The sequence below is a fragment of the Oryza sativa genome, chromosome 12 (genome assembly GCF_034140825.1).
Source record: "Oryza sativa Japonica Group chromosome 12, ASM3414082v1".
In the NCBI taxonomy this organism is placed as follows: domain Eukaryota; kingdom Viridiplantae; phylum Streptophyta; class Magnoliopsida; order Poales; family Poaceae; genus Oryza; species Oryza sativa.
The window spans coordinates 6,963,967-6,991,266 of NC_089046.1; the positions used below are offsets into that span (position 1 = coordinate 6,963,967).

Consider the following 27,300-nt stretch of genomic DNA (forward strand, 5'->3'; position numbering starts at 1 on the left):
GGCTCCCGCCCTGCCCGAGCCCGACAGCCGACGCAGCGACGCTGCCAGCGGCTAGCGCAGCAGCGCCCAGTCAGCAGCCGCCCAGGCCGGCCGGCGGCCGGCGCCACTCCATCTCCGGCTCTTCGCCTCTCCGGACTCCGGTGAGCAATTCCACAGTCCCTCTCCCCCTTCTAGAATCTAGAGACTAGAGTTCTAGTAGTAGACCAACAGGCAGCACTAGTGTACTACCCCTTTATATAACAATTATGCAGCACTAGTGTACTACCCCTTTATATAACAATTATGCATTGTTTGATGGTTCATGGTTGTTAGGAGTCCAGGAGATTGAGGCATGGAGAAGTCGAGCATTCCATTGCTTTTTCAAAAGCATGCAGCAAAAAAAAAATGCTTGTGAACTTCTTGCAAAAAAAAAATTACATTTTGATTTAGGTAAGATTCAAACTTATTTGTTATTTTCTACTTGTATTGAATCATTTAGAGTTATATACCATATCGTTTATCATATTATATATCGAATCATATTTATTACATTCGAATTTTTTTTGGCTAGGCCTACCCTGGGTTCAAATCCTGGGTCCGCCACTGCCCAGCTCTCACCACCATGGCCACCAATGGCTCCTACTACGTACATCCAAATCATCCCCAGCAGCATACTCACTGAAGGCAAGGAGTTCAACTTTGTAAACTCTGCCTGCACCACATATACAATATATGCTCAAAACCAAGCCAGTAGCAGATCCTAGACAATGTTGCTTCTACTGGGATAGGTGGGCTGACTGTCAACAGCTGGCCGGTGTGTAAGATCAACGTGTGTTTTGATTCTTATTCTGTGATGAACAATGTGTGTTTAGGACTCTTAGTATGAGTTTGGTTCGTGGCTTTAGGCTACCTACCTCATGTATAAATAGAGGGGGAGCGTGAGGCTTCCCGTTATCGCTTTTGAGAGCAATTGAGTTGTTAGTTTAGTTAGGATTTCGAGTTCAGTCGAGATTTTTGTAAGGAGTGCTGTTGGTGCACTTTGTAAACACAGAGAGAAGCAATAAAGTTGTCATCTATTTTGAGAGTTCTTCGATTAGTGTTTCATCGGGTTTTGGCGGTCTAACCGGCATCTCACCGGCGGTCAGACCGGCAACAAGTGGCGGTCAAACCAGCGGCGCTAGGGCGGTCAGACCGGCGGCGCAGGTAGGCAGCGGCAGGTGATTTCGACGGTTCGACCGATTAATCTACATCGGTCAGGCCGACGTTCATCAGGCGGTCAGACCGGCGCTACTACTTCGGTCAGACTGTGATCCATCGATTTCGAGGGTAACTTTTATTTCCGCTAAAAGTTTTTGGTTTTGGAGTATACCAACCATTCACCCCCCTCTGGTTGGCTTAGTTTTTGTGATTCGATCCGTGTAACACGGTGTACGATGGACTTGGGAGAAAATAACCAAAGTCTTTAAAAGAGGTTTTCCTGGTTTGTGAAACGGACTTTGTCCTGTAAAGTCTAGGCTAGCTCCCTCTAACTCTAACCCTCTCAGCTAGGCCTTTTCCTGAAAAAATGTAATATACGTCCCTAGCCGGCCCAACTCGGGCCCTTGGCTACCAGCTGAGCCGACGGCTCGTTCCCCTCCTCTCGGAGAAGACAGAGCCTCGCCACCGTTATGCTGCCGTCTTTCCGCATCCACCGCCGCTGCTGTGCTCGCAGCTCGCGGTATGTCGGCCGTGCGAGTGCGACACGCGCTGCGGACGAACGCGTCGCGCGTGGACAAGCCGGGGAACGTACGTCGTTCGATGCGCCGCCTTCCCGTTTCGGCAGCCGGGCGAGGCCGTCCATGTCGAACACCCTTCTTCTTCGCCCCATCTCGAGCAGCGCCAAGGCCGGGGCGAGATGGAGATCGAGCAAAACCTCGCTACGCGCCGTGAACCCTATCGAACGTTTTAAAACTTGAGCTTACTCTTAAAATCTTTCTTGAACCTCGGACGAACACCCAAGGCGTCGGTCGAGCACCATGGGCGCTAACACTGGGTCACCGCCGCTGGCGGCCGGATTCCACCGGAATCGAACCCCGGCCGCCGTCGCCATGACGCTTTTGGGGAAAAGCGTGCTCGATCCGGCCCCCACCACCCCGTGCGCGTGCGCCGGTGGAATCGTCCAAGCCCCGGAGCTATCCGTTCGCACCCCCGTGCGGCGGTGCCGCCGCTTCCCCGGCGTCCATGGCGCTCGCACACGGCCGCTGGCCGCTGCACCCAACCCTTCCGGCCACCGTTGTCCTCCCCAGGCCGCGCGCCGCTGTCCATAGATGGCGGGGGTTCCCTGGAGCTTGCCATCGCCGGCCGCACTGCCTTCCGAGCACCTCGCCGCCGGCGCCGGTGCTGACTCGGTCGAGAGAGCGAGTGAGAAAGAGAGGGAGAGAGCGCGCGTAAGAGAGAGAGAGAGAGAGCAGAGACAGACATGCGGGCGGGGCAGCGGGGCCCACTCTTTCAAAACCGGGTTTAGGCTTAGGCGCTTAGCAGAGGATTTAATCAAAAATAAACTGTTAAGTATGCAGGTCCCACTTCCTATCCTTTTAAAACAATCTTCTTAAAAACTGTGAGGCCGACATGTGGGCCCCAGGCCGGTCAAAGGTCTTATTGACCAGTCAAAGCTTTGATCTAGGCCCCACCTTTCATCCCCTCATGGATTTTTCAATTAAAAAACAATTTTTGGAAAATGGAAGAAAATCCCAACAATTCCCTTTCTCTTTTATTGGATTTATTTAAGTCAAATTTAAATCTTCCAAAGCCCGTGACTTTCTCTTTTTAAGTCGGTTTTCGACGAAACTTTCACCAAAATTTTTCTAAATACAAGATCTATAAAATGGCATTGGTTTTGCATTTTTTTTTATCTTTTTTTTCTAGGATCTTTGCCTTCTCCGTTGGAGCAAAAGTTATGTTATATTAATACCGCGATTCAACCAAACAGGCTACCTTTGTGAGGAGGAAACCGAACCAGCCGAGCAAGAACCTTTGATTGATTAAGGCAAGTCACTACGCCCCCTCCTAGAACATGTTAATTATAAAACTGTGTACTAAAACATGGTTACAAACCACCTTGATATTGTCTCCTTAACTCCTTGCAGCCTGAATCTAATATCTATACATGGTCAACTATTGACACCACTTACCAATGCTATCTAAACGATTTTTCGCTCTATACTAGTTATATATGGATGTGGTTGGGGCAGGCGCTTGGCATGGGTGACTGTTCGAAGGCGGGTGGAGACATAGCGCAACCCGCAATATACAGACATTTACAAAAAACCAAAAACTTAATTAAACAAAACTTTTTTGACCGGGGTGGCACATATAGAATATGGGTGGTTCTATGAAACCACTAGCCGCTGACCCTGGTCAGAGGACCAAGTTAGGAAGCTATATAGGAAACGATCTGAGTACGGTCGCACTTCTGAGTGGGTATAGAATTGGTAGAATAGGTAACCCAAGTAGGGTGGCACATGTCATGGTAGTTCTGGACTTGTTACGTTTGTGTTGGATCGATGGAACGACAAGTCAAAAATTTAAGATGCACCTTAATTATATACCGGGGTGTATGAGGGGTTATAGTCCTTGGAGCGGGTGCAGCAACACAAGGGAAATCGAAAAACCAGGCCGTGACAAGTCTCAAGTCTCATGTGTTGGATGCGTCATAGAGTATGGGATTCAAAGCGTACATCCTCTGCAGTGTGAGTAAACAAATCTACTTGAATAGCGGTGCTCGCGGTTAATGAGTGCCGAGACTTCTACTACCTTTGACTAGCCTCATAAGTTTAATCTTGCTTAGAATAGTGTTGAAAAGGAAGGTGTGACCTTGCCCGATGTGCAGGAAGGTCAAAATGGTGGAAAATTTCAAACATTGGTAGTTGCGAGGGTAAACCGGACCAAACGAGGCTTGGGAAGGTTGATGAACCATCACTAATAAACAACAATAACAACTCAACGTTGTTTTCAGTTAAAATTGCTAAATCATAGGCTTTACGAAATTCAGCTTTCTGCAAGTAAACTAAACCATACTTGAGCCCTCATGTGCATTAAAAGCATTCTATAGTAGTGGCTTTCCGAATACGGTTGGTACTCACCCTTGCTTTTGAACTTCATTTAGACGTAGAAGATGCTGGAGTAGGTGGACCGCCACAGCTTCGCTTTCGCTATCTTATCTTATCTTTTGGAACTTGGTTAATGCATCCTACTAGACTTGGTCTATTTGGGTCACACTTAGGCAACCCTTGTAATATTAAGTATGTAAGATCTAAACAATGCAGTTTGTGATGTACCAGATATGTAACATGTGGATGCCAACCTACTGATCCAGGGAGTTGGTATTGTGAACACATGAGTTTCCCTGTGTTATAAAACTGGGGGCCAACATTGGTCCTTGGGCTTTCTAAGGCAAAATACCTCCTATCACAACGGAGAGTAGTTGGGTCATCATCACGTAACAGTCATATGACTTCATGCCAACTAATTTATTATCTTTCATATTGACATGTTTTCTAATGTTTGACGAGTAACCAGATGGAACTTTGATATCATATAAACAAACATTCATGAAAACTGGTTTTCTCGGCCTTGCTGAGGGTGTGGCATGTAGTCGAGAGGTAGTTACCTCCACCTTCTTTCTCATGAGGGTGCCACTCTTCGCTAATTTGAAGTTCTTCCATGTCATTTCTAGACTTCAGAGTATCTTTAATTTTCCAAGGTATGTTTAGCAAAATGCCAACAAGATTGTCATATACGTTCTTCTCGACATGTATGACATCGACTGCATGACGAACATGTTTCTCTTCTATTCGATCGGCTCGTCACGTGCTGTTGCCATAGCATCGTCGGTCCAAGGTAACTCTGATGTCCTTCAGCAATTTGTAGATTTCTTTCCCACTATCTTATGTTTAGGAGCAATACCCTCTTCTTGAGTCCCATCAAAATCTTTCTTGTTCCTATGGTAAGGGTGTGATTTTCAGAGAAATCTACGATGACGCATGTAAACCAATTTTCTTGAGTGGAGGAGCCATAGGTGCGCGGTGCCATATGGGCACTGCAAACATACGTTAGCACCTTTAACGGTCTGTCCCGCTAGGTTTCCAACCACAGGATAATTATTGATCGTGACAAATAACATTACGCGTAGATCAAAGTATGACTTCTTGTATGCATCCCAAATTTGTACTCCATTAAGTATAGCAATTAAGAAAGCCAAGGGTGCTGGCCAAAATTCAACAAGAATAAATTTTAGATTCACAACAAGCATACACACAGGTACTGTTAGGTCAAAAAACATGAATATATCACAAAATCTAAGCACTCTTTTCAGGTACAAAGTAGCAAAGTGAGTCTACTAGTTTTAGCTTCCAGATGGTTCTATACTTCAGTTCTTCATTAATTTGCACTCTCAGGTTCTTCAGTAGTTTCAGCTGGGAATATTATTGGGGTGGGGGATAGTTCATTAGGAAGATGGATTAGCTCATCACTTGTCTCTTCTGCCCATAACAACTATCTAAAATAATTTCAGGAACGGATAGAACTTGAGGAATCTTAATTAGATCCCACTTGCTGATCTGGACCTTTTGGAGTGTAGCCATATCAAACAAAACTAAGGTTCCAAGAGCAGTTGGTCGCAACCAATGGAAAAACAAGCAGGCACCATAACCAACCTACACCAGTAACCAAGAAAAAAACCCCAAATGCTGATCATTATTCATTGATTAATGTATACAGCACACTTGCAAGAACAAATAAAGTACAGAGAAAGGAGAAAAATAATATTGGACAGGAACAGGGTTAACACAGAAGAAAGGGAAATCACCAAAGACTATGGCAAAAAGCAGGAAAGCTGGGAAACATCAGCTGGTCCAAAGCAGAGCAGGTCTGGCTACCATTTTCTCCAAGCATAGCATAGTATTGTGAGATAGCTTTCACTGCTGAAACTGAATGAGCAAGTCAGACCGGAGAGTATTGTGAGAGAGCTTTCACAGCTGAAACTGAATGAACAAGTCACACATTGAACAAAGCATACCTACAATTTTTCAGTACTCCCAGGATGCATTTTGATTCAGGCAAAATGCTAGGACCAGCTCCAATTTTCAGACTTCCAGGCAAGTTTAACCAACGAAATTCAGACTACAAGCATTGCATACAAGGTGATAGGCTGACTGTGGTGTGAGATAGCTTTCACTGCATAAACTACACCATCCGTCTCCAATGACTCCCGATTCCTTTCTGTAATCTAATCCGGACGCTGTTGTTGTGACGTTAAGCAAGTCCAAGCTACGAAACTTCATGTATGTTTTCACCAAACAATCTGCACCAGCATGCCGTTTGAGATTGACGAGGTTAAATGACGAGGGCGGCGAAGCCGACAAGATATATAGTTTATGTGATCATTTCGGAAGGATTTATAAAATATTGTCGAAAGTTTTCTCTAAAAATCACATTGTGGTTCTACGGTTAAAACGGAATGTCCTATAGTAAAATTTGGCTTAAAATAATGTAAGTCTTAACAAACATTTCTTTGCAGCATTCAGCTCGCGTATACACGACCTTAAATTACGTGTTGGGCGGCAGCCAGGCATCCAATTAAGTAGCTAGGTTATAGCAGCCAGGCATCTAGCTAATTAAGTAGCTAGGTTATAGCAGCCAGGCATCTAATTAAGTAGCTAGATTAGGGAGATACTCCCCCAGTTAAGTAGCTGCATTAGGTAGACTCTCCCCCAAATAAGTACTCCTAACTAGATTAGCAGACACCCTCCCTGTTCATTCGGAGAAGGAAAGGCCAGCAGTGCATTATTCTGCCTATATATACGACCTTACCTGCTGTGCAGCAAGCAGGCATCCAATTGTAGCTTGGTTAGGCAGACCCTCCCAGTTCATTCGGAGAAGAAAGGGTAGGACGAGGGCAACAATGGCGGCGACGGTGGTGAGCAACAAGAGGGTGATACTGAAGCGGTACGTGACGGGACTTGTCTCGGAGGACGACATGGAGGTGGTGACGGTGGAGGCACCGCCGCTGGCCGTGCCGGCAGGGTCGAAGACGGTGGTGGTCAAGAACCTGTATATCTCATGCGACCCCTACATGCGTAACCGGATGACCTACCACGAGGAGCCTAGCTATGTTCCGGACTTTGTTCTAGGAGAGGTATGAGTTGTAGAACTAACTATGTCCCTCTATCCCAATTTGATTATTATCTAAGTAAAGAGCATCAAGACCAAGAACACCAAAACATCCATTATTCTGAAACTAATTCTCATCAATTAAGGTGCTCGTCGCTTCATGTCCAATATAAATTAACTCACACTTTAAATGTTTCATGTATTGAACAATATATCGCTTCATATCTAACATAAATAATTAATTCACACTTTAAATGTTTCATGGGTTGAACAGAATATAAATTAATCTTGGTTGCATGCATCGAAAGAATTTCACGATGCACGTTTACTTTTTGCACAAATAAATAAATATATGTTTTTTTAAGATGGTGAGTATTTTGAGAAAAACCTAAAATTTAATTTTAGGTGATAATTAAATTGGGATGGAAGGAGTAATATAGTAATCTGCTCCTAATGAGTCTGTGTGCACTTTTACGTGTTTACTATTAATTAAGTTATTATATATCACCATTAATGATCACAAACTATTCCTTTTTCTTTTTTCTTGAATGAATATTTACCGAATTATACCAAATTCCATGTTGAAAATCTGTATAGTTCCCTTCCCTAATTTTGCAATGCAGGTGAAAAACTCAGTTCCTTTTTCTATTATTTTCTTGTGAACATAAACCTAATGTTTGAAGTTTAAACTACTTATGACATATCCTATGCAAATAAGCTTATCGTGCACACTCCATGCAAATCAACTACCAAATGCTATGAAAAGTTATATAAAAAATTGAGTAAATTTCACAAAACTACATGTATTTTGCACAATTTATCACATAACTACATATTTTAGAGCTTGTTTTACAAAACTACAGCTTTAGTGTCTCCGTTTATCACAAAACTACAAGTGCTTTGTATAATCTATCACAAAATTATTGATTTAGTGTATTCGTTTATCACTGAACGACACATTTAGTGTCTTCATTTATCACAAAACTACAGATTTAGTGTCCTCATTATCACAAAACTACAGGTTTTAGAAATGGAGACACTAAACCTATAGTTTTCTGATAAATGAAGATATTAAATCTATTGTTTTGTTAAACAAGTTCTTAAATATGTAGTTTTTGATATATTGTGCAAAGTACCTGCAGTTTTATTTATACGAAGACACTGAATCTATATTTTTGTGAAACAAATTCTTAGATCTGTAGTTTTGTGATAGATCGTGCAAAGTATCTGTAGTTTTATAAAATTTACTCTAAAAAATTGAGCATTTACACCTAATAGTATTATACATATCTGCAAAGCTCGTATTCGAATTCATTATATATTAGCCATAACAAAAAGGTGAAAAATATGACAGTTTTAAAGGTAAAAATCTTTTAGAATTTTATCTCTTTTGTTACAGTTAAAATATAATGAATTTGAAAATAAAATTTCATGCATATGTGTAATACTTCCAATGGAAGTATGTGTCCAATTTTTTCTAGAATTTTATGTGACATTTGCTAGTCGGTGTGCCCGGGAAACTTGTGTGCATAGAATATGTTCCCATGTACCATAAATAATAATACATGTTGTTATTTACAACTTTCACCAAAAAAAGAGGTTTTTTTTTCCAAAATTTACTCATTTATTAATTTTTATAATTAAGTAAAAGAAATTTTTAATTGGGTAGCTCAAATAAAACTTTGTACTTCTTAATTCTAAATTTTGGAACTATAGAAATATAAAAGAAAAATTATAACTGGGACTCCAAACCGGGTACATCTCAATATATATTAACTAAAGTTTTAGAATTATTAAATCATGAAACATATATAATTGAAACTCAAATAAAATGTACTCCTCCGTCCCAAAATATAAGCAAGTCAAACGTTTTTAACTTTGACTGCTAGCATCAAAAAAATAAAAAAGATTGGTCATGTGAGAATGAAGTTATCGGATTTATCACTAAACAAACAATCATAATAAGCTACTTCTTTTATTTAAAATAACTTATTTTTATAAATATTATTGATCAAAGTAGCATATTGAATACCATGTCAAGTCCAAAACTGCTTATATTTTTGGATGGAGGTAGTAGTTGGGTGCTTACTAATTTCAAATTTACAATATAAATATTAAATTGAAACAACAACATCAATACAAATCAAAACTTATTAGTTCCAAAATTTTGATCAGGTTATTTTCTAAATCTCGAGCCTCACAAAGGTGTTATGCTATTCTGAATCTTCCAGACAGTTTGAAATGTTTAATGTGCTGTAGCAATATCAACTCAAAGCTATTAAACAGGAACCAGACTTTGATGATCAAGTATCTATATTAACTTGAAGTAATGATACAGGATCTTACACAGTCATTCCAGTGATGATGACATGGACTGTAAACAAATTTATCAGCTGGAGAAAATAGAATATAACAAGAGAAATAGTAGAAAATGGATTCTATATACAATTTGGTAAATACTAATTTTGATTTTCGAACAATAAACACAGATATATTTGTCCTCGGAATGCTCAAATTTATTAACTCTCAATTTAGTAACTGATGTAATTGACAGATATTAAATTTTTAAAACTCTATAATATAAATAATTATAGCCACGTAACACACGGGTTGATGACTAGTATATATATTTTTGCTATCCTATGGGATAAACACTTTTCAGGTTTTGGTAAATTTTGGCGTGATGAAGGTGATATCATCTGGGCACCAGGATTTCAAGGCAGGTGATCTTGTTTGGGGGATAACCGGATGGGAAGAATATACGGTGATCAACAATCCAGAAACACTTTTCAAGATCAATCACCCTGAACTTCCTCTGTCCTACTACACTGGTATTCTGGGTGAGTTCCTTGTCATTCTGTTTGTGTGTACACTATCTTGTTTTTGTCAAAAGGAAATTTTGAACTGCGTTGCCTGAAAACCAATCCAGATCCTCTGCTGAAAACCAATCCAGATCCTCTGCTACAGTACTGCTCACTGACATGTGGGCCCCATAGACCCAGAGGACCCTTACTCCCTGAAAACCATCCTCTAATATATTTGCTTCACATCTGATAAAACATGGTGTTTTATTTTGTGTTCGTCCTTTCTGATCTAAAAGTTAGATTGATCCCCTTAACCTTTTATCTTAAACAAAGTGTTATAGTTTGTGACATTTCCAGTTAACCTGTGGTTGATTATTTTTGTTACAGCTCATTAAATAAGTGCCAAATTGGGGCCCCCAATTCGTTATCTTCTCTAACTGACTATCTTTGATCATTCAGGAATGCCAGGGCTTACTGCCTATGGTGGATTCTTTGAAGTGGCCAAGCCAAAGAAAGGTGAATATGTCTTCATCTCATCAGCATTCGGCGCCGTAGGTCAGATTGTTGGGCAGCTTGCTAAGATCACAGGATGCTACGTGGTTGGTAGTGCTGGTTCTGATGAAAAGGTTTGTATAATCTAATAGACCTTAAAATCAATGCCCTCTCATAGCTCCTGTCCTGTTGCATTTGCTAAGAATCCACCGGCTGCATCTCCAGGTCAACTTATTGAAGACCAAATTTGGCTTTGACGATGCTTTCAACTACAAGAAGGAGCTAGACCTCGAGGCAGCCCTAAAGAGGTCTGCACTCCTCCATATTCTTTCCAATATAATCAAATAAAATTACAATGTTCCAAATAGAGCAATAACACAAACCCGCTGATTTGGCTTGTCTCAGGTGTTTTCCAGATGGTATCGACATCTACTTCGAGAATGTAGGTGGTGCAATGCTAGACGCAGTGCTACCTAACATGCGGGTAGCTGGCCGCATAGCGGCATGCGGGATGATCTCACAGTACAACCTGGAGCAGCCGGAGGGAGTGTATAACATGATTTGCATCGTCACCAAGCGCCTACGCATGCAGGGATTCCTTGTGTTTGACTTCTATGATATGTACTACCAGATCGAGGAGCAGATTGCCGGGTACCTGAAGGAAGGGAAGGTGGCATACACAGAGGATGTCGTTGAGGGGCTCGACGCTGCGCCGGCAGCACTTGTCAAGCTCTTTACTAGCAGCAGCATCGGCAAACAGCTCGTTGCCGTCGCACGGGAGTGATACGGTGCCATGTTGCTCGGTACGTGAGTTGGCATTATTCAGTAGCGTACTTGTTCAAAATTTAGATATAAGGGCTTCCAGTTTAGCTTGTTGGATTCAGAAATAAAGAACTGATATGTTCAGAACAGTTCGGTTGTGTGTTTGGTATTGTACTGCGTTAGAAAATTAAGTACAATAATTATTTCTTTATTTATTTTAAAGAACAGGCACAAGACAGTGCCAATTTCATTTAATAAAAGGAGTAAAAATTTACAAGTGTGCAAGGGAGAAAACAAAAGCTTCACAGAGGATTTACATCCCTCTAGGCATAAGCTCAGCTAGTATTTTTGCACCTGCAAGCATCCAGGTGTGCCCTTCCTCCTTTTTCCTTTGCAGGAGCACTGTCAAATACACCTTGTAGAGATATTTTTCTAATACTATAGAGATATTTTTAAAATGCCTTTACAGTGCTATAGAGACATTTTGTAGAGTGTCTCATAAATGCCTTTTGATGAATTGTCTCTATGAAGTAAGAGGTATTTTATAATATGTCTCTATGCAAATAGAGACACTTTGTAGAGGCAATAATATGTTGCGGCAACTATAGCAAATCAATATGAAAAAAAACAAAAATATTATTCCTTATCAATCCTTGAACTCATGGACCTCTTAAGTTGACTATTTTTATCTTCAATGCACTAACCATCCCAACCTCATATAATTACATGTAAATATGTTATTTGTATTACTTATATCTAGTTACTTGATATATATTAATATTTGGAAAAATGCCTTTACATCATTTTAAATGCCTTAAGAAAATGCCTTTACACATGAGGCAAATTTCAAAGTGCCGAAAAGATGTCTCTACAAGATAATTTAACAAAATATGTTAAAAATTTCTCTAAAGTGTCTCTAGAGTAAAAATATTTTAGGCGATTTTGAAAGTGCCTCTAAAAAGTGTCTCTACAAAAGAGCCTCTACATAAGGTTTTTGTTGTAGTGCGTTCACAGCTCTACCCGTCGGAAGACTCGCTAATTTCTCTCTTTTCATATATCCCAATAATTATCAGCAAGAGGGTTCTCAACCCTTTTTTGGGCACTCCTTTTCACATGGCTAGGGCCTGCCAGCACTTGTGCACCTTGTTTTTTGCCTTCCAGGAGTCCGGCTTGATCTGCTCGTACCGATCCAAGTTGCTAACATGTCTCAAATCCTCCTTTTGTATCTACATTCCACGAGGAGATGGAAGGAAGTTTCGAGAACATGTCTAGTCATTAATCTGAACGTTGTCCAAACTTTGTTTTGGAGAACTAGTCACATGAAGGATTTGCATTTGCGTGGGCCCTTGGGCTTCGAAATAAGTAGTTCGTAGTTCATGTTGACGGAGCCTAGGAATTACACCATGTAAGCTGAAGTTTCCGTGTACTCGCCATGAACTGTAATCTTCCACTTGATTTCGTTGGGTTCGGTGGGGTGAGTTCCACCAATTGTACTGCAGTCCATAGGTTGAATAGTTGGTCTATGAGAAGTACCGTCATGCCTTGGGTGATTGGGAGATCAAGATCTTGGAGCCAGTAGTTATTGGTTACAACTTCTTTTTAGAATGTGGTTTTTTTCTCTTTGAAATGTTGTACACCCCTGAGAATAAATCCTTTGGCAATTGTCCCTTTAGCCAACTAAATCCCATAAACTTAATGGAGGCCCCGTCACCTACTGTGATACTTGTAGCTGCCACGGAGAGGATTTTCTCTGTTTCATCGCATGGCATCTCCATTCCAACCCATGTTTTGCTTTCCATTCGAGCCACAACCATCATATCCATAGTACTCTTGCGAATTTTTCCAGATTGAGAATCCTAAGGCCCCTGTTGGTCATTGGGGAGAACATCTTTGTCCAATTAACTTTGCACTTTCCCCCCATTAGGTGTCTTGGTCATGCCCAAATGAAAAATGACTTCCAGGCACTCCTTGCTCGCCTTTAGCACTATGAGGAGGTAGACTGGTTGTGAAGTGAGAACCGATTTGACAAGGGTAGATCGCCCAGCCATGCCCAGATTCTTCCCCCTCCATCAGACCATCCATATTGCTAATTTGTCGAAGAGAAGTTGGAGGTGTTAAGAGAGGTAGGCCCAAGTATCTCATTGGGAAAGAAGCCCTCGTGATCTTTGAGTAATTCATCAATGGCCAGTTTCTCGCATCTGATTGCCGCGACCTACGATTTTTGAATGTTTGTGCATAGTCCAGTTTCATCCCCAAATTTTGTCAAGAGCTCCGTGAAGACTAGGATGTCTTCCCTTTGGGAGTTGATGATTGCAACATCATCAGCATACATGGAGAATCGTAGACGTATTGCTCTTCCCTTGAGCTTATTACTGATCATTCCCATATCTGTAGGCATGGAGAGTAAACTATGTAGAGGATTAATTGCTAAGATAAAGAGCAAGGGAGAAAGCAGGTCGCCTTGCCTCGGACCATTACCGTGTTGTATTTGTTCACCTAGGATACCATTTAGGAGGACTTCAGAGTAGGAGGATTTTAGGATGGTGACTATCCAGTTTATCCACCACTATGGGAACCTCGTTGGTGTAGAAGGCTGAGCAGTGGGTAATTCCAACGTACCGAGTCAAAAGCTTTGGAAATGTCGAGTTTGAAGAGCAGCGAGGAGCTTATGTTGCGATGCTAACACCTAACACCTAATTAAGTTCCGGACATAGAGGATATTATCTTGGATGCTCCTTCCGCTTATAAAAGCACTCTTATTCACCGAGATTAACAAATGCGTAAGGCATCGGAGATGCAGTGCTAATAGCTTCAAGTGGATCTTGGCGAAGCTATGTATCTGGCTTATCGGTCTAGAATTCATAATCTTGTCGACCCCCACTTTTTTGGGATGAGAACTACATTCGCCGAGTTGAGGAGGTTGAGGTGCCCGCAGTTCATACATGGAGTTGAAAGCCGCCACTATGTCCTTGATTATGTCCTAGGAACTCTTGTAGAAGTTGATCATGAAACCGCCTAGCCCTAGCATCTTATCTATAGGTAATTTGCTTAATAGCTTTGCGTATCTCCTCTTATGTGAAGGGTTTGGCAAGGTAGCGCAACTCCATTGGACCGATTCCCAAAGCTTGCCAACTAAGCTCACGTTCTCTTGGGGCCAGCCTCCCCATAATCGATGTGAAATGGTCATTGATTAGATGCACTTTTTCATCATGCATTGTTGCCTAACCATTTCGTTTGGACAGTTGATGTCTATGGTTTTTCCTTCGGCGTGCATTTGCTTTTAGTTTGAAGAACCTGGAATTTGCATCGCCTTCATGAATCGTTGTTACACGGGAAGCTTGTCTTTTTCTTTGGTAATTTGATGTTAGCTAGTCCGAGCACTCGACACTTTAGAGCCGTTCTCAGTCGTCTCTCTGCTTGAGAAAGACATCTACATTCCTTGGCCATCTCAAGCTGCTTTATTATCTCAAGTGCCATGTGGAATTTTAGCTTTGCCTCTCAGCATGTGGTTTTGGCTCACGATTTAAGGGCTTTTGTTGTGGTGCATACTTTGACCAATTTCTGCTCCTGATCAAAATCGAGGTGGTTTTCATCGTAGCTCTTCTGGCCTCGGGGCATTTGCCCCTATCTTGCTAACATCGGTCTCTAGGGCAATCCAAGTCTCGGGCGAAGCAGGATGAGAGGTGCTGCGAACGAGGTGGACAGGGATATGGTGTGGAAATTGGTCAAACGCTCGCGCCGTCACTGGCTCGCAGTCCGTGACCACCAAGTTTTACGCGAGGAACCGACGCTTGGTTGAGGTTAATCGTCGTCATGGTTAAGTAGTGGATGTCCTCACAATAGTTACCTGCTAGCTGATTGGTCCATAGGTGACACGTGTAGACAAAAACCGTAGAAACTGCTTATAGTCTTCTCAAACTATATATCCTCAACACAATCTACCCACATAGCTAAACATGGGCTTTGTAAAAAGAACACAAGCCCTGTGGCTCAGGTGTTTGTGTAGTACATGTAGAAAATAGAAAAAAAAACACAGAAAAACAAGTAGAAAAAAATATATGATAAATGCAGGCACCCGTGTTAAGTCTAGGAGTTGAACCCGAGTTGGCTGGGACCACCGCAAGAAACCTAACTAGTTGAGTTAGACTCCCTTCGCATACTTTCACTGTCTAAAAAAAATCAAATCCTGGGGATGAGTCTGGACATAGTGTATATTCAGATTCATCCTCATGATTTGATTTTTTTTTGATAGAGGGAGTAAGTCACAAAACACTATGATGGAACATGGGAAAACTTGACTCACAAATTGTGAAGAAGATAAAATGATGCAAAAGGCAATACTTCACAAATAAACAAGAGAAAATTCCCTGTGTACCCTTGAAAGTTCACCTAATCCCATCTACGCCCATGAATTTTACTTCCTTTATGTACCCATGAAATTTAGTTTGGATCTCTTCCATGCCCTTTCCGCTAGTTCACCGTTAGTTGACCATTAAATTCTTATGAAAAAACTCATTTTGCCCTTTGCTATGAAGAAGCATATAAATTAATAGAGTATATTGTTGGAGCTTAAAAATTTGTTAGACGGGACTATTATATTTATGAGTTAGTTATGTACCCTATTATTTGCAATAAATATACTTTTAGATATGACATAAAAATAATACTTATTTATTAGTTATTAAAAGTTGTTTATGTAGCATATTAATATATTTGTCTTATACAACAAATCTATTGTATTACTATCAAACACATATGCTACATAAAAAACTTTAAGTAACTAATAAATAAATATTAACTTTGTATATCATATTAAAGTAAAATTATCACAAATAATATGGTGCATAACAAACTCATAAATATAATAGTCTAATCTAACAAATTTCTACACTCCAACAATGTACTCCATAAATTTATTATGTTTCTTCGTAGCAAAGGGCAAAATGGACTTTTTCATAAGAATTTAACGGTCCACTGACGGTCAACTAGGGAAAAGGGCGTGCAACCGTGCAAGGGATCCAGACTAAAATTCAGGTGTATGTAAGGGAATAAGCAAAATTCAGGGGCATAGAAGGGATTAGGTGAACTTTCATGGGTACATAGAGAATTTTCTCAATAAACAAGTATGGACCTAATTTATGGGCCTATATAAACTAGAAGGAAATGAATACTCTGTAGGATGTTCATGTCAAAGGACACAAAGAAATTCATATGCCTAATTTTACACATTGTAGAAATATTATAAATTAGAAGATGCACCAAAATTTGACGTTACCCAAGTAATTATAACTCTAAAATGTGTTCACACACAGAAGTTGAAAAACCTTGATATAATCACGTATATTATGTACACATATAAGTAAACTGTTATAAAATTTTGGAATGGTCTCATCCTTAACCTTCGTCCTAAAGATTAGGCATTGCATTTTGTGTCGTGCCTTCTCACCCCTCACTCCACGGGAAGGAACCGTGGCGGTTGGGCCACATCCTTTCACCCTCTTTGGCACTCCTTGCAACCGGCGCGATGGTTTCCATCCATCGCGCCCTTCGGTTGCCACCGTTTCCTGTGTATATATGTATATGCAAACCTATGATCAATGAGAATTTATTCTTATCTCTCGCTCTCATTTTATTCTCAACGTAAACTTCGTAAATAAACCTTTGGCCTTGTAAGGCCAAATATATTATAAAAGCGTAATAAAATGTAGGTGTACAATATAATCGTATACTTCATTATGAAACCTACTTGAGGAAACCAAATAAATTCATACTGTACAACAAAATGAAGATCCACTTTCGAACCTAACAATTAAGAGTTAGGCTCGATTGCAGCTTGACCACTTAATAATATGGTTATTACCATATAAGTACAAGTCGATGTTAGAAAACAATCTTAAACAATAAAACAACCCTAATTGGAAAGCACAACCCTCAAATTGTAATAAACATCCAATTCCTGAACTTATCAAATAGAATAAATGTTTATCCATAACTTGAACATCTAATAAAATACCCGCACATAGCTCAAATATTGTAAATTTGGCTAGAGGCAAATAGAAATACATATGTCAAAACTTTTGAGGAGCTAGTGGATAGAATATTAAATAAGCATTTTTTTCGTTCTACAATCCAAGTATAAGGACACGGAATTTATTAAAGAAAAAGATGAGGCCAATATTAATTGCGGGGACACTTTCGATCCCGACAACTGAACCGTCTCACTAGATGATCTATCCAAGGGCCAGCGGCATGAGTTAGAGTAGGAGCTCGAGGTACAAAACATAGAGCTAACGAAATAGAAACTCACACGATTTCAGAAGACGAGGTATAGTATCATCAGAAAGGAGAAAAGGCTGATCACTTAACAATTATTGGCTAAAGAAGAAGTAGTGGTGCTTGATTTCTCTTGAGGTATAGGAGCTTTTGTTTTCCCATGTGAACTTCGTGCCAAGGAAGTTAACAAGCATCAAGATGATGGAGCACGAGACCATGAGGAGATGTTGGAAGGCCATCAGAGGATGAACCAGGACATCGTTCAAGTGAAGAGATCGCCATGCTTCTCCAACACATCAGATAAGGTAACATTAAGAGGTAATTTACTTATTTATTTTCCAATTTGATCATATATCTGAAAATAATTTATGCAGTAGTAACATCATGAGTAATTCTAATGGATTGGTTAATTTTCTTGTTGGTAATAGCAAAGTGATCAAAATTTCACATCATCATTACCAAAGTTTATGTCTACATTATTTGCTTGTAGTAGAAAATTAAAATTGAAAAATATTGAAAAGGATTATGCTAATACAGTGAGCAGTTCTAAATCATCGGACAAGGGAGAGATAAGCAACTATGTATCTGCATGGGTAGATAACAAATTTGAAACATATGATTGCTTAATTTTAAATCCGTCTCTGCAAAAGTGTAGACTAGAGGAAAAGAAAGTATACTTTTGATTGTACAATGTGCGATCATATTTTTGATGCTTTGCTGAAAAGTGATTATATTAGATTACTTGGTCACTATGTCATGCCATCACTTCAAGATTTAAAAGAATGAATTTATTGTAAATGGCATAATTCATTTGATCATTGTACTAGCGATTGCAATAGTTTTCGTCATAAAATATAATCGGCTATTAATGAAGGCGGATTGAATTTTGCGACTCTGAAAATGTCATATGCCAAGGATGACCCTTTTGACAAAACCAATCGCGGTAAGGAGTTTTAGGGTTAGATTTTAAGAAAGTTGGTGGAGATAATGGATCGAGAAAGGTTATGATTGGTTGAAAATAGAATGTATGCAGAGAAGTTGCTATATTTTGGATTTGAATGCTAGAAATTGTTATATTTTAGAATGAAGAGATACTTTCCAAAAGAAGAGGAAGCGATTAATATTTTAGTTTTGAGTCTCTCTCAACTATAGCATCCGCGCGGCTGCACGCGTCCGGCGTGGGTTCAGGCCTGCATCGTGGCTATAAGCACACATGGCCTCTGATCAAGGTGCATTAAACAGAGTGACTTATAAATTACTCCAATTAGCTAGGAGCGCTATTTGGATGCAGGGTAGATGCCCATATTTGTATGCATGATCCTGTTCCCTGGGGTTGTAATCACTCTCTGTTTAATCCATAATATCACCATCTCCTTGCAATAAAATAAAATAAAAGGGATACTGAGAGTGATTGCATGCTAGTCCAGCCAAATTAACCACATGACCTCACATGCTTACTAGTATGTTATTAGTTATCACCTGTACTTTCATCATCAGTTGCCTTACGCGTGGTGCACGAGACTGAAAATAATCACACATGCATGTAATTCTAAGCTGTTTGCATTTTTTTCTTTCAAGAAAATTCAGACCAGAAAATAAAAATAAAACTACAATCAGTTTTGCTACTCTCTCCGTCCCAAAATCAAGAGAAGGATATAAATGCATGTGCGAAAGTTTTAACCGTCTTTGGCATGCATGATAGAAGGTGAGTCAAACATTTACTGTATACGAGTGCTTCAAATGTAATAATTGACAATCTTCCTTTTGAATGATAATAACAATTTAATGTTTGGCAATTTGGTCTTAACCAGAAAAGGCATAACACAGCATCCCTCTATGCATGCATGCAAGAACAAATCATTTACTCTCTACACACATGCCAGAGCAAAACATTTTTTTTTGAACTGATCAAAATATCTTGCCAATAGTACACATGCACATGCATATAAGACCACCATGTCCCCTGATAATGCCCTATAAATAGCCCATCTCACCATATCTCTCTTTCACCAAGCAGAAGCTAGAGACACATCTAATCATCTTCATAAAACCTTGATCTAGCTAGCTCCCAAACCATACATGGCCTCCTACTACGAAATCACCTCTCGTGGCGCACTCATCAAGGGCAGGGAGTTCAACTTCTCCAACCTCTACCTCTACCACATCTACAATAGCTCGGAACCGAACCAGCAGCAGATCATAGACAACGTTTCTTCCACTGCCATGGGTGGGCTGACCGTCAACAATTGGACGGTGTACGATGGAGTTGCGAGCGATGCGACGCTTGTTGCCCGAGGGCAGGGCCTGCATACCTACGCTGGCAACTGGCATTGCTCCTTCACCTTGGTTTTCGAGGATGAAAGGTAAAATATGTACTATGTCAATAATATTTGTGTTTCTGTATATTTGTAGTTTATAACTAGAAAGGAAGCCCGCGCATATGCGCGGGCACCTTATTTATTGTTAATAAAATTAAGTCATATCTCACTATATGCATATAAGAAATTATAGATTTTGCCTTACAATTAAAAATATATATGTCGTGAAATAGACCGTAGACTTTAATAAACGATAAGAATGTTTCTTATATTCAAACAAAAATCATTTTCGTTCATAATACACGTAAACTCACCTATTGTCACCATTACTAACTATCATTGTTGCTAGATGCCTTTTTAATAAATGGAATTACATCTGTATCACCAAAATAAGCCTAATACATTATTAATACATAAAACATTAATCTCCACTATATGCATACCTAAATATTTATCTCAACTCTTATTTCTAAATATATAAATAAATATTCTAAAAACACTGCTTCTATTGGTTAATGGGATAACACTGATAAAAATTAGACATCAATATCCCTCTAATAGGTGGAGCTACCAAGGATTTATTTCTCTTTTGCCTTCAAACATGGGTTTTATAGTGACGTACTCGTGCCTATCAAAGCTAGCATGGAGCATAATTTTAAGTCGTATTTCACTATCAGCACCCTCAAAGATCATTAGTAAGTAGGAAGTTGAGTGCTATTATCGACGGTGGCCTTCAATGGGTCTGCCTCAACTTAATCATATGTATGTCCCTCCTATAATTATGTTTACTACTTGTTGCCCTTTAGGAAAGAAAGAGAAGATGGATGTGATGAAACTAATTCTTTCCTTAAAAATATTATTTTTTACGTTTTGCGTTGACACAATTTGTTTGTAGTGTTAATCAGTACTGCTTAAATTTTATATGGTATAGATACAATATTCTCTTTTAAAATGAGTGAGGTTGGTCATTAAAAAATGTATCGTTAAACATACATACGACCGTGATAATCTTCAGAGTATCATATTATTGATAATCTTCAGAGTATCATATTATTGTTTATATTTTGATAAATATCTATATTTTAGCGTCTAGTTTGTTTTCATCCCCTATTATTCATAACAGGTCCATCAATTTAAATGAAAATTGATGACGAGATTACGTAGTTCCACGTGGCAGTCTAAGAGTGATTGTAGAAGTGCCACATGACCATATTTATGAGCATTAAATTATATTTTTATAGTGTAGAAAATCCTATTTAAAAAGATAGTCTATTTTTCCACGATGGTTCTAACACATATATTTTTCTTTAAGGTTTTATAGCTTTTTTTATCGTACTTACGTGCTTTTTTCAAATGAACAGTATAGGTAAAGGTATTTTTTTCCCATCGCAAGTTTTTCCAGTAAACGTCGTTTGTTTTTTTCCAAACGAACAGTATGTACAGGAGAGACTAATGGAATTTTACTATATACTCCCTCCGTTTCGTTTTATTTGACACAGTTGACTTTTTAGCACATGTTTGACCGCTCGTCTTATTCAAAAAATTTAAATAATTATTAATTCTTTTGCTATCATTTGATTCATTGTTAAATATACTTTTATGCATACGTATAGTTTTACATATTTCACAAAAGTTTTTGAATAAGACGAACGGTCAAACATGTGCTAAAAAGTCAACGGTGTCAAATAAAACGAAACGGAGGGAGTAATAGAAGATAGATAGATTGATTTATTATCAATAATAAAAATTATTATTATTATTTTTGTCTCCACTATGTACATGGAAAATAAAAAGAAGGAAAGGTTAATTACGTACGTACACGGGAAGGAGTAACCATTGTTGGTTACGTACGTAGGTACCTATGTAATAGAACCGAAGGGAACGGAAATAGAACCGAAGGGAACGGAAGGAGTAGCCGCTGTTCAGGTTGTTTTAAGATCAATATCTAATCTAACGGGTTATAATATTGGATCCACCGATTTAAGTGAAGATCAACGAATGGATGTTTTGCTTTTTTCTCAGATTTTCTAGGATTTTCTCTAATTTATTAGAGCACCACGTGTCGGCTTGAGAGCGTTTTGAGGAAGTTTAATTTAATGGACTTTTAGTATATAATAGATGTTGTAGCACTGAGATAAATTCGTAAACATGTATGACATTTTTGCAATGTGTGATCATTGAAATAGGTTTAACGGATCCACCCTTGAGGTGAAGGGGATATTTGAAGAGACTCATGACTGGGCTATTGTTGGGGGAACAGGCGAGTTCGCTATGGCATCTGGTGTCATAAAGAAAACGGTGTATGAGCGAACACCCGAGGGGACAATCATTGAACTCACGATCCGTGGGTTTTGCCCCGATTTTTAACCTATTTGAAGGTAACATTTGGTCGGCAGAATGCAGCCCTTTTGGCTCCCACTGTCAAATAAACTACAGTGTTGTAGGCTTCTTTTGTCGTGGTGGGAAGTGCCTCAATGCAGTTGGCATCAGCGTCCACCCTGTCTAACCTGTCAAAATTAGCTTCCCGTGTTTAAGTGTGTTTTTTGTAATGAATAAATATGTTAGGGGGTCCTCCCTTTCATTCATGTAGTGATGAGTGATGTTCTGTAGCTGGAGTGCGTATGTCGGAATTTGCAGTCCTTCTGTCAGGGTTTCAGTCTTGCAGATTGTTGTATACTCCCTCCGTCCTAAAAAAAGGCAAACCCTGGGTTTCCGTGTCCAAGTTTGATCGTCCGTCTTATTTGAAAAAAATATGAAAAAAATAAAAAGATAAGTCATGCATAAAGTATTAATCATGTTTTATCATCTAACAATAATAAAAATACTAATTATAAAAAAATTCATATAAGACAAACAGTAAAACGTTGGACACGGAAATCCGGGTTTGTCTTTTTTTGGGACGAAGGGAGTACATCAATAAAGATCTTGATTGAAGATTTTTTTTTTTAATCAAGTTACTGCCTCCATTCTAAAATACCACAACCTATTACTATAAATCTGACCTAGGTGTGATGTCTATAATCTAAACCTAGGTTGTTATATTTTAGAACGGAGGAAGTAGTCGCTATTCAATGAGTGTATCGATCATCTAAGCTGAAATATTTGTAGTGCCATATTTTGAAAGATATGATCGATTTGTCCACATTTCGTCAAAGTTCTCGCAAGTGTGACCACCATTGCTGCCGTCGACACCCACCTTTAATTTGCTGCAGTATCCCAATTTTCTGATTTCTCATACTCAGTTTGATTACTCGGATTTTGAATCCCATCACACTCAAAGTTTGTAATATTTTTTTACTCATGAGTTTGTATTTATATGTATAGTTTCAGAGATATTAATGGGGAAGTATGTATATGTGTTTTGGATACCAACAAACCAAGTAAAAAAATCAAGGAAAAAGTACGAATTACCCCCCCCTCAACTATCACGGTCGACCGAATTACCCCCCTCCCCGAACTACAAAACCAGATATTCTTCACCCCCAACTATACAAACCGGACGAATTAATTACCCCCCTCGACTCAATCTGCGGTGGTTTTGGTCTACGTGGCGTACGCGTGGCAGTCCAGTCAGCATTCTATTTATTAAAAAAATCTAGGACCCACCTGTCACGTACTCCTCTCTCACTCTTCCTCTCTCTCTTCTCTCTCTCACTCTCTGTCTCACTCTTCCTCTCTCTCTCATGGTCGGCGGCCATGGCGGAGAGGCGGAGCACGTGGAGGACACGGCAGTCGGCGTGTGGGCGGTGGCGGAGTGCGGGGAGGACGTGGCGGCGGCAGGTGGCGCCGAGGAGGGGGATGAGGAGCACGACGACGACGATGGCGATGGAGGAGTGGTGGGCGACACTCCGGTGCTAGCGGCGGTGGCCATGGCGGAGAGGCGGAGCGCAGGAAGGACGCACAGTTAGCGTGTGGGCAGTGGCCGAGCGCGGGGAGGACGCGGCGGTGGCGGGTGGCGCCGAGGAGGTGGCAGAGCGCCGGGGTATGCCGTGAGCTCTACCACCGCCCCCGCTGTGCGATCTCTCCTGACGGCGCCAAAGAGAGAAAGAGAGGAGGGAGGGGGAAGCAGTGTCGAGCGGCCGCCTCCTCATCCCCCCCCACCGCCGCGTCACCCGCCACCGCCGCCGTGCACGCCATCCTCGTCGTCCTCCTCCTCATCCCCCTTCCTCAGCGCCGCCCGCCGCCGCCGCGTCCTCCCCGCGCTCTGCCTCTCCACCATGGCCGCCGCCGCCACCGATGACCATGAGAGAGAGGAAGAGTAAGAGAGAGAAGAGAGAGAGGAAGAGTGAGAGAGAGGGGAAGAGTGGAAGAGGAGTATGACAGGTGGGTCCCACAATTTTTTTTTATAAATAGAATGCTGACTGGACTGTCACGCGTACGCCACATAGACCAAAACCACCGCGGATTGAATCGAGGGGGGTAATTCGTCCGGTTTGCATAGTTGGGAGTGAAGAATATCCGGTTTTGTGCTTCAAGGGGTAATTCAGTCGACCGTGATAGTTCGGGGGAGGTTAATTCGTACTTTTTCCAAAAAACAATCATCAAGTAGTAGCATTTTTCGTTTTGATGATAGCTCCGGTTTCGTATGGTGTTAAAATACATGATAGATATCATGTATCAAATAATGAAGATCTCGAGGTGCTTCTCTAGAAATTATATATCAAAGATTGCGGATCTCAAAGTGCCATTCGATGAATTACTATTTTTAAGTGGGAGATATCAAGGGTATACCGTATAGGATGGCAAAGCATGTGCTTGTAGATACTTAATCACGATGGATTACAGTTTGATTAATTAAATTATAGTGTGTATCACGTATCAACATTTGCCATGCATGCTTGTTGGGCGTCTAGCTAGCTACTGTGTGCACACGCGCGTACCAGATTCTCCGACCGACTTGGAATAACCTACGATGTTTTCAATTCTTCTAAAGAAACAATTTGTGTATCAGAACTTTTTACAAAAACTATAGATGGAAACTTTTACTACAACATTTAGAAAAATCCTGCATAGAAAATATTTTAACTACAAATAAAACTTTCATTTATAGGTTTTTCTCATCATAAGGTGAAAAGTTTTTCTCATTAAGGTAAAATTTTCTATAGGAAAATATTCAGCTACAAAATATATATGATTTATAATAGAAATTCCACACTGAAAGTTCAAAAAAAAAAAGTTTCATCAACAAACTCTTAAAATAGTAATTTTGTGGCAAATAATATTTACAATGGCATTTAGCATGTACTTGAGAGGACTTATGATATATAATATGTAGGGCCAATTGCGTTTTTTACCCTATTTTGAAGACTAACTACTAATTTGATCATGTTTTTTTAAGTTTGCTCCCTTATGAATTTAACCCAGTTTCTCAAAGTTTTCTTATTACACTTATCAGTATATATTGCCTCAAACACAAATACATAGTGCAAATTTATGTCTACCAAAAACAAAAAGAAAACAAAAAAATGTCAAGCAGCAGGTCACCGCGCGGCCGAGGAGCGGCAACAGGGGGCGGCGGGAGGAGCGGCAATGGGAGCGGCGGGAGGAGCGGTGGCGGAGGAGCAGCAATGGAGGGGCAGCCGCTGGCAGCAGATAAGCGGCGGTGGCGGCTACGGCTTGGTGATGAGGAAGTCCACCGGTGGTGGCGTCGGCTCGGCACGAGGAAGACCACCGGCGACGGCGGCTGCGGAGGGCATAGTTATTGAGACCGGACCGGTAATCAAACCGTGGTGAGGCTCTTGGTTCAATGGTTCACTGGTTCAACCGGTTGGAACGGTGGTCTAATCCGGTTCAGTAAATACTAAATATATTAATCATTCAGTGCATACACAAAGAACCAAGTAGCCTGGTGGTGGAGGAGTTTACCAACTCCCACGTGGTCGTGGGTTCGAATCCCACCCACGCCATATTTTCGCTCATTTTCCCCCACCAGCACCATGCACGCGCGTACAACCACGTCCAGGCCGGTTCAAAGCGGTTTTATACCCCGGTTTAATAGCGCTTTTTAAGCAAAACCGGGCGGTCTAACCGGTTCATAGCCGGGTCTATTGTGTCTATTGCACGCCGGTCTTTTACCTGGACCGGACCGATGGGGGCTCTGGTTCCGGTTTTTTCCGGTCCGACCGTCGGTCCGGTCCGGTCCTAATAACTATGGCGGAGGGGCGGCGTCGGCTCGGCAGCGGCGGCCACCACACCTCCCTCCGCCCACCGGCTTCGCTGCTCTGTGCGCCGGCGCTCCCTTCCTCCGTGCGTCGCCGCCGACGGCGCTCCCTCCCTTCCCGCAGAACACCGCCTCCGCCAGATCCGTCGCCTGGTTGCCTCGCCTCCGCCGGATCCACCCTACTGCCGTCACCCCTCCTCGTCGTCGAGCCGCCGCCGCTCCTCCGCCTCGCCGAACCACCGCCGCCGACCCTCCTCTTCGTCGAGCCACCGCCATCCCTCCCATGCCGCCGCCGCCGCCGTCCTCCGCCTTGTCGAGCCGCCGCCACTCCTCCTCCTTGTCGAGCCGCCGCTACCATCTTTCCCATTTCCGGCGAGAAAGAGGAGTAGGAGACAAGCTCCGGTGAGAGAGATGAGAGGGAGAGGATAAGAGAATGTGTACAAGGGTATTTTGGTCCATTGTGGCATAAAAAAATATTTTTTCTATTTTCTAAATGAAACCCTAACGGTGTGATGAAACCAGGGCCAAACGGCAACTCCAATTTTAAAAAGCAAGGTCAAACGAGCAAATTTAAAAAGTAGGGTAAAATTAGTAGTTATAGTTCAGAATAGAGTCAGAGGAGCAATTGTCCCTAATATGTACTACTCCATGATATGAGAGAGCAATTAGGCTGTACTACTAGTATTCATGGTATACTATGTCAGAATATACAACATGTAGATCTCGATGTGAGATTTGATATTTATTTAAGTGATCATCTCATGAACCCATCTGTGTACTTTTTTTTTTTTACAACGCGTGAGGATTTTAAGCGCTCATCTTGTGGCAAGCGACGACATGCATGCATACTTTAATTTTTATTTTTGATACCATGTGCAAAAACTCATCTGTATCACAGGGGATTGGTACTGTAAACTTATTGATAATTGATAGTAGTATTATAGATCAAGGCGCTACTACCACGTGCGACACTGATGATTGATAGTTTGTCTAATTAATTGTGTACCCTATGCCAATTTGTGCAACACTTTGATCGACATTAAAACCATAGAGATTTTTTTCTCCATTAATTCTTTGCACGCTTAAAATATGGAGATTGTACATATGTAAGGGCAAATTGGTAGTGAAAATAAACATATGATGAAAACAGGTATCCTAGTGGACACACCGAGTTAATTAGTCTCAGAATTCCTAGTGGACACAGGTGTGTGTAGCCAAAGCACCCTTAAACATAAACATCAAAGCAAATCAATGTTAACTCCAATACCAATACTGCGCTACATTATTGAATATTCATTTGCTACTTCCTTTGTCCAAAATTATAGTTATTTCTAGAGTTTAAATTTGTTCTAAAATATAACAA

General features: G+C 40.7%; 2 protein-coding genes and 1 long non-coding RNA gene across 3 annotated transcripts; all 3 read left to right on the plus strand.

The window, feature by feature from the left end:
• Window positions 1-8: 8 nt before the first annotated feature.
• Window positions 9-1,067, plus strand: LOC107279803 (uncharacterized). Its single transcript, XR_001542243.3, has 3 exons — window positions 9-140; window positions 313-429; window positions 551-1,067. It is a non-coding gene; the product is annotated as an uncharacterized lncRNA (long non-coding RNA).
• Window positions 1,068-6,846: 5,779 nt separating this feature from the next.
• LOC4351819 (2-alkenal reductase (NADP(+)-dependent)) lies at window positions 6,847-11,463 on the plus strand. The gene is made up of 5 exons (XM_015764850.3): window positions 6,847-7,153; window positions 9,791-9,968; window positions 10,392-10,558; window positions 10,650-10,732; window positions 10,830-11,463. The coding sequence occupies exons 1-5, from the start codon at window positions 6,920-6,922 to the stop codon at window positions 11,206-11,208; spliced, it is 1,041 nt and encodes a 346-aa protein (XP_015620336.1). The 5' UTR covers window positions 6,847-6,919; the 3' UTR covers window positions 11,209-11,463.
• An 8,006-nt stretch (window positions 11,464-19,469) lies between these two features.
• On the plus strand, window positions 19,470-22,499 carry LOC4351820 (dirigent protein 22). Its single transcript, XM_015764499.3, has 2 exons — window positions 19,470-19,822; window positions 21,964-22,499. The coding sequence occupies exons 1-2, from the start codon at window positions 19,539-19,541 to the stop codon at window positions 22,142-22,144; spliced, it is 465 nt and encodes a 154-aa protein (XP_015619985.1). The 5' UTR covers window positions 19,470-19,538; the 3' UTR covers window positions 22,145-22,499.
• Window positions 22,500-27,300: the final 4,801 nt, after the last annotated feature.

Bases quoted from the DNA above. Each gene is read 5' to 3' on its own strand.
- LOC4351819 (XM_015764850.3), top strand. From the start codon at position 6,920: ATGGCGGCGACGGTGGTGAGCAACAAGAGGGTGATACTGAAGCGGTAC. The intron at 9,969-10,391 runs GTGAGTTCCTTG...TTGATCATTCAG, and splicing joins CTACTACACTGGTATTCTGG to GAATGCCAGGGCTTACTGCC. The intron at 10,733-10,829 runs GTCTGCACTCCT...GGCTTGTCTCAG, and splicing joins CTCGAGGCAGCCCTAAAGAG to GTGTTTTCCAGATGGTATCG.
- LOC4351820 (XM_015764499.3), top strand. From the start codon at position 19,539: ATGGCCTCCTACTACGAAATCACCTCTCGTGGCGCACTCATCAAGGGC. The intron at 19,823-21,963 runs GTAAAATATGTA...TCATTGAAATAG, and splicing joins TTGGTTTTCGAGGATGAAAG to GTTTAACGGATCCACCCTTG.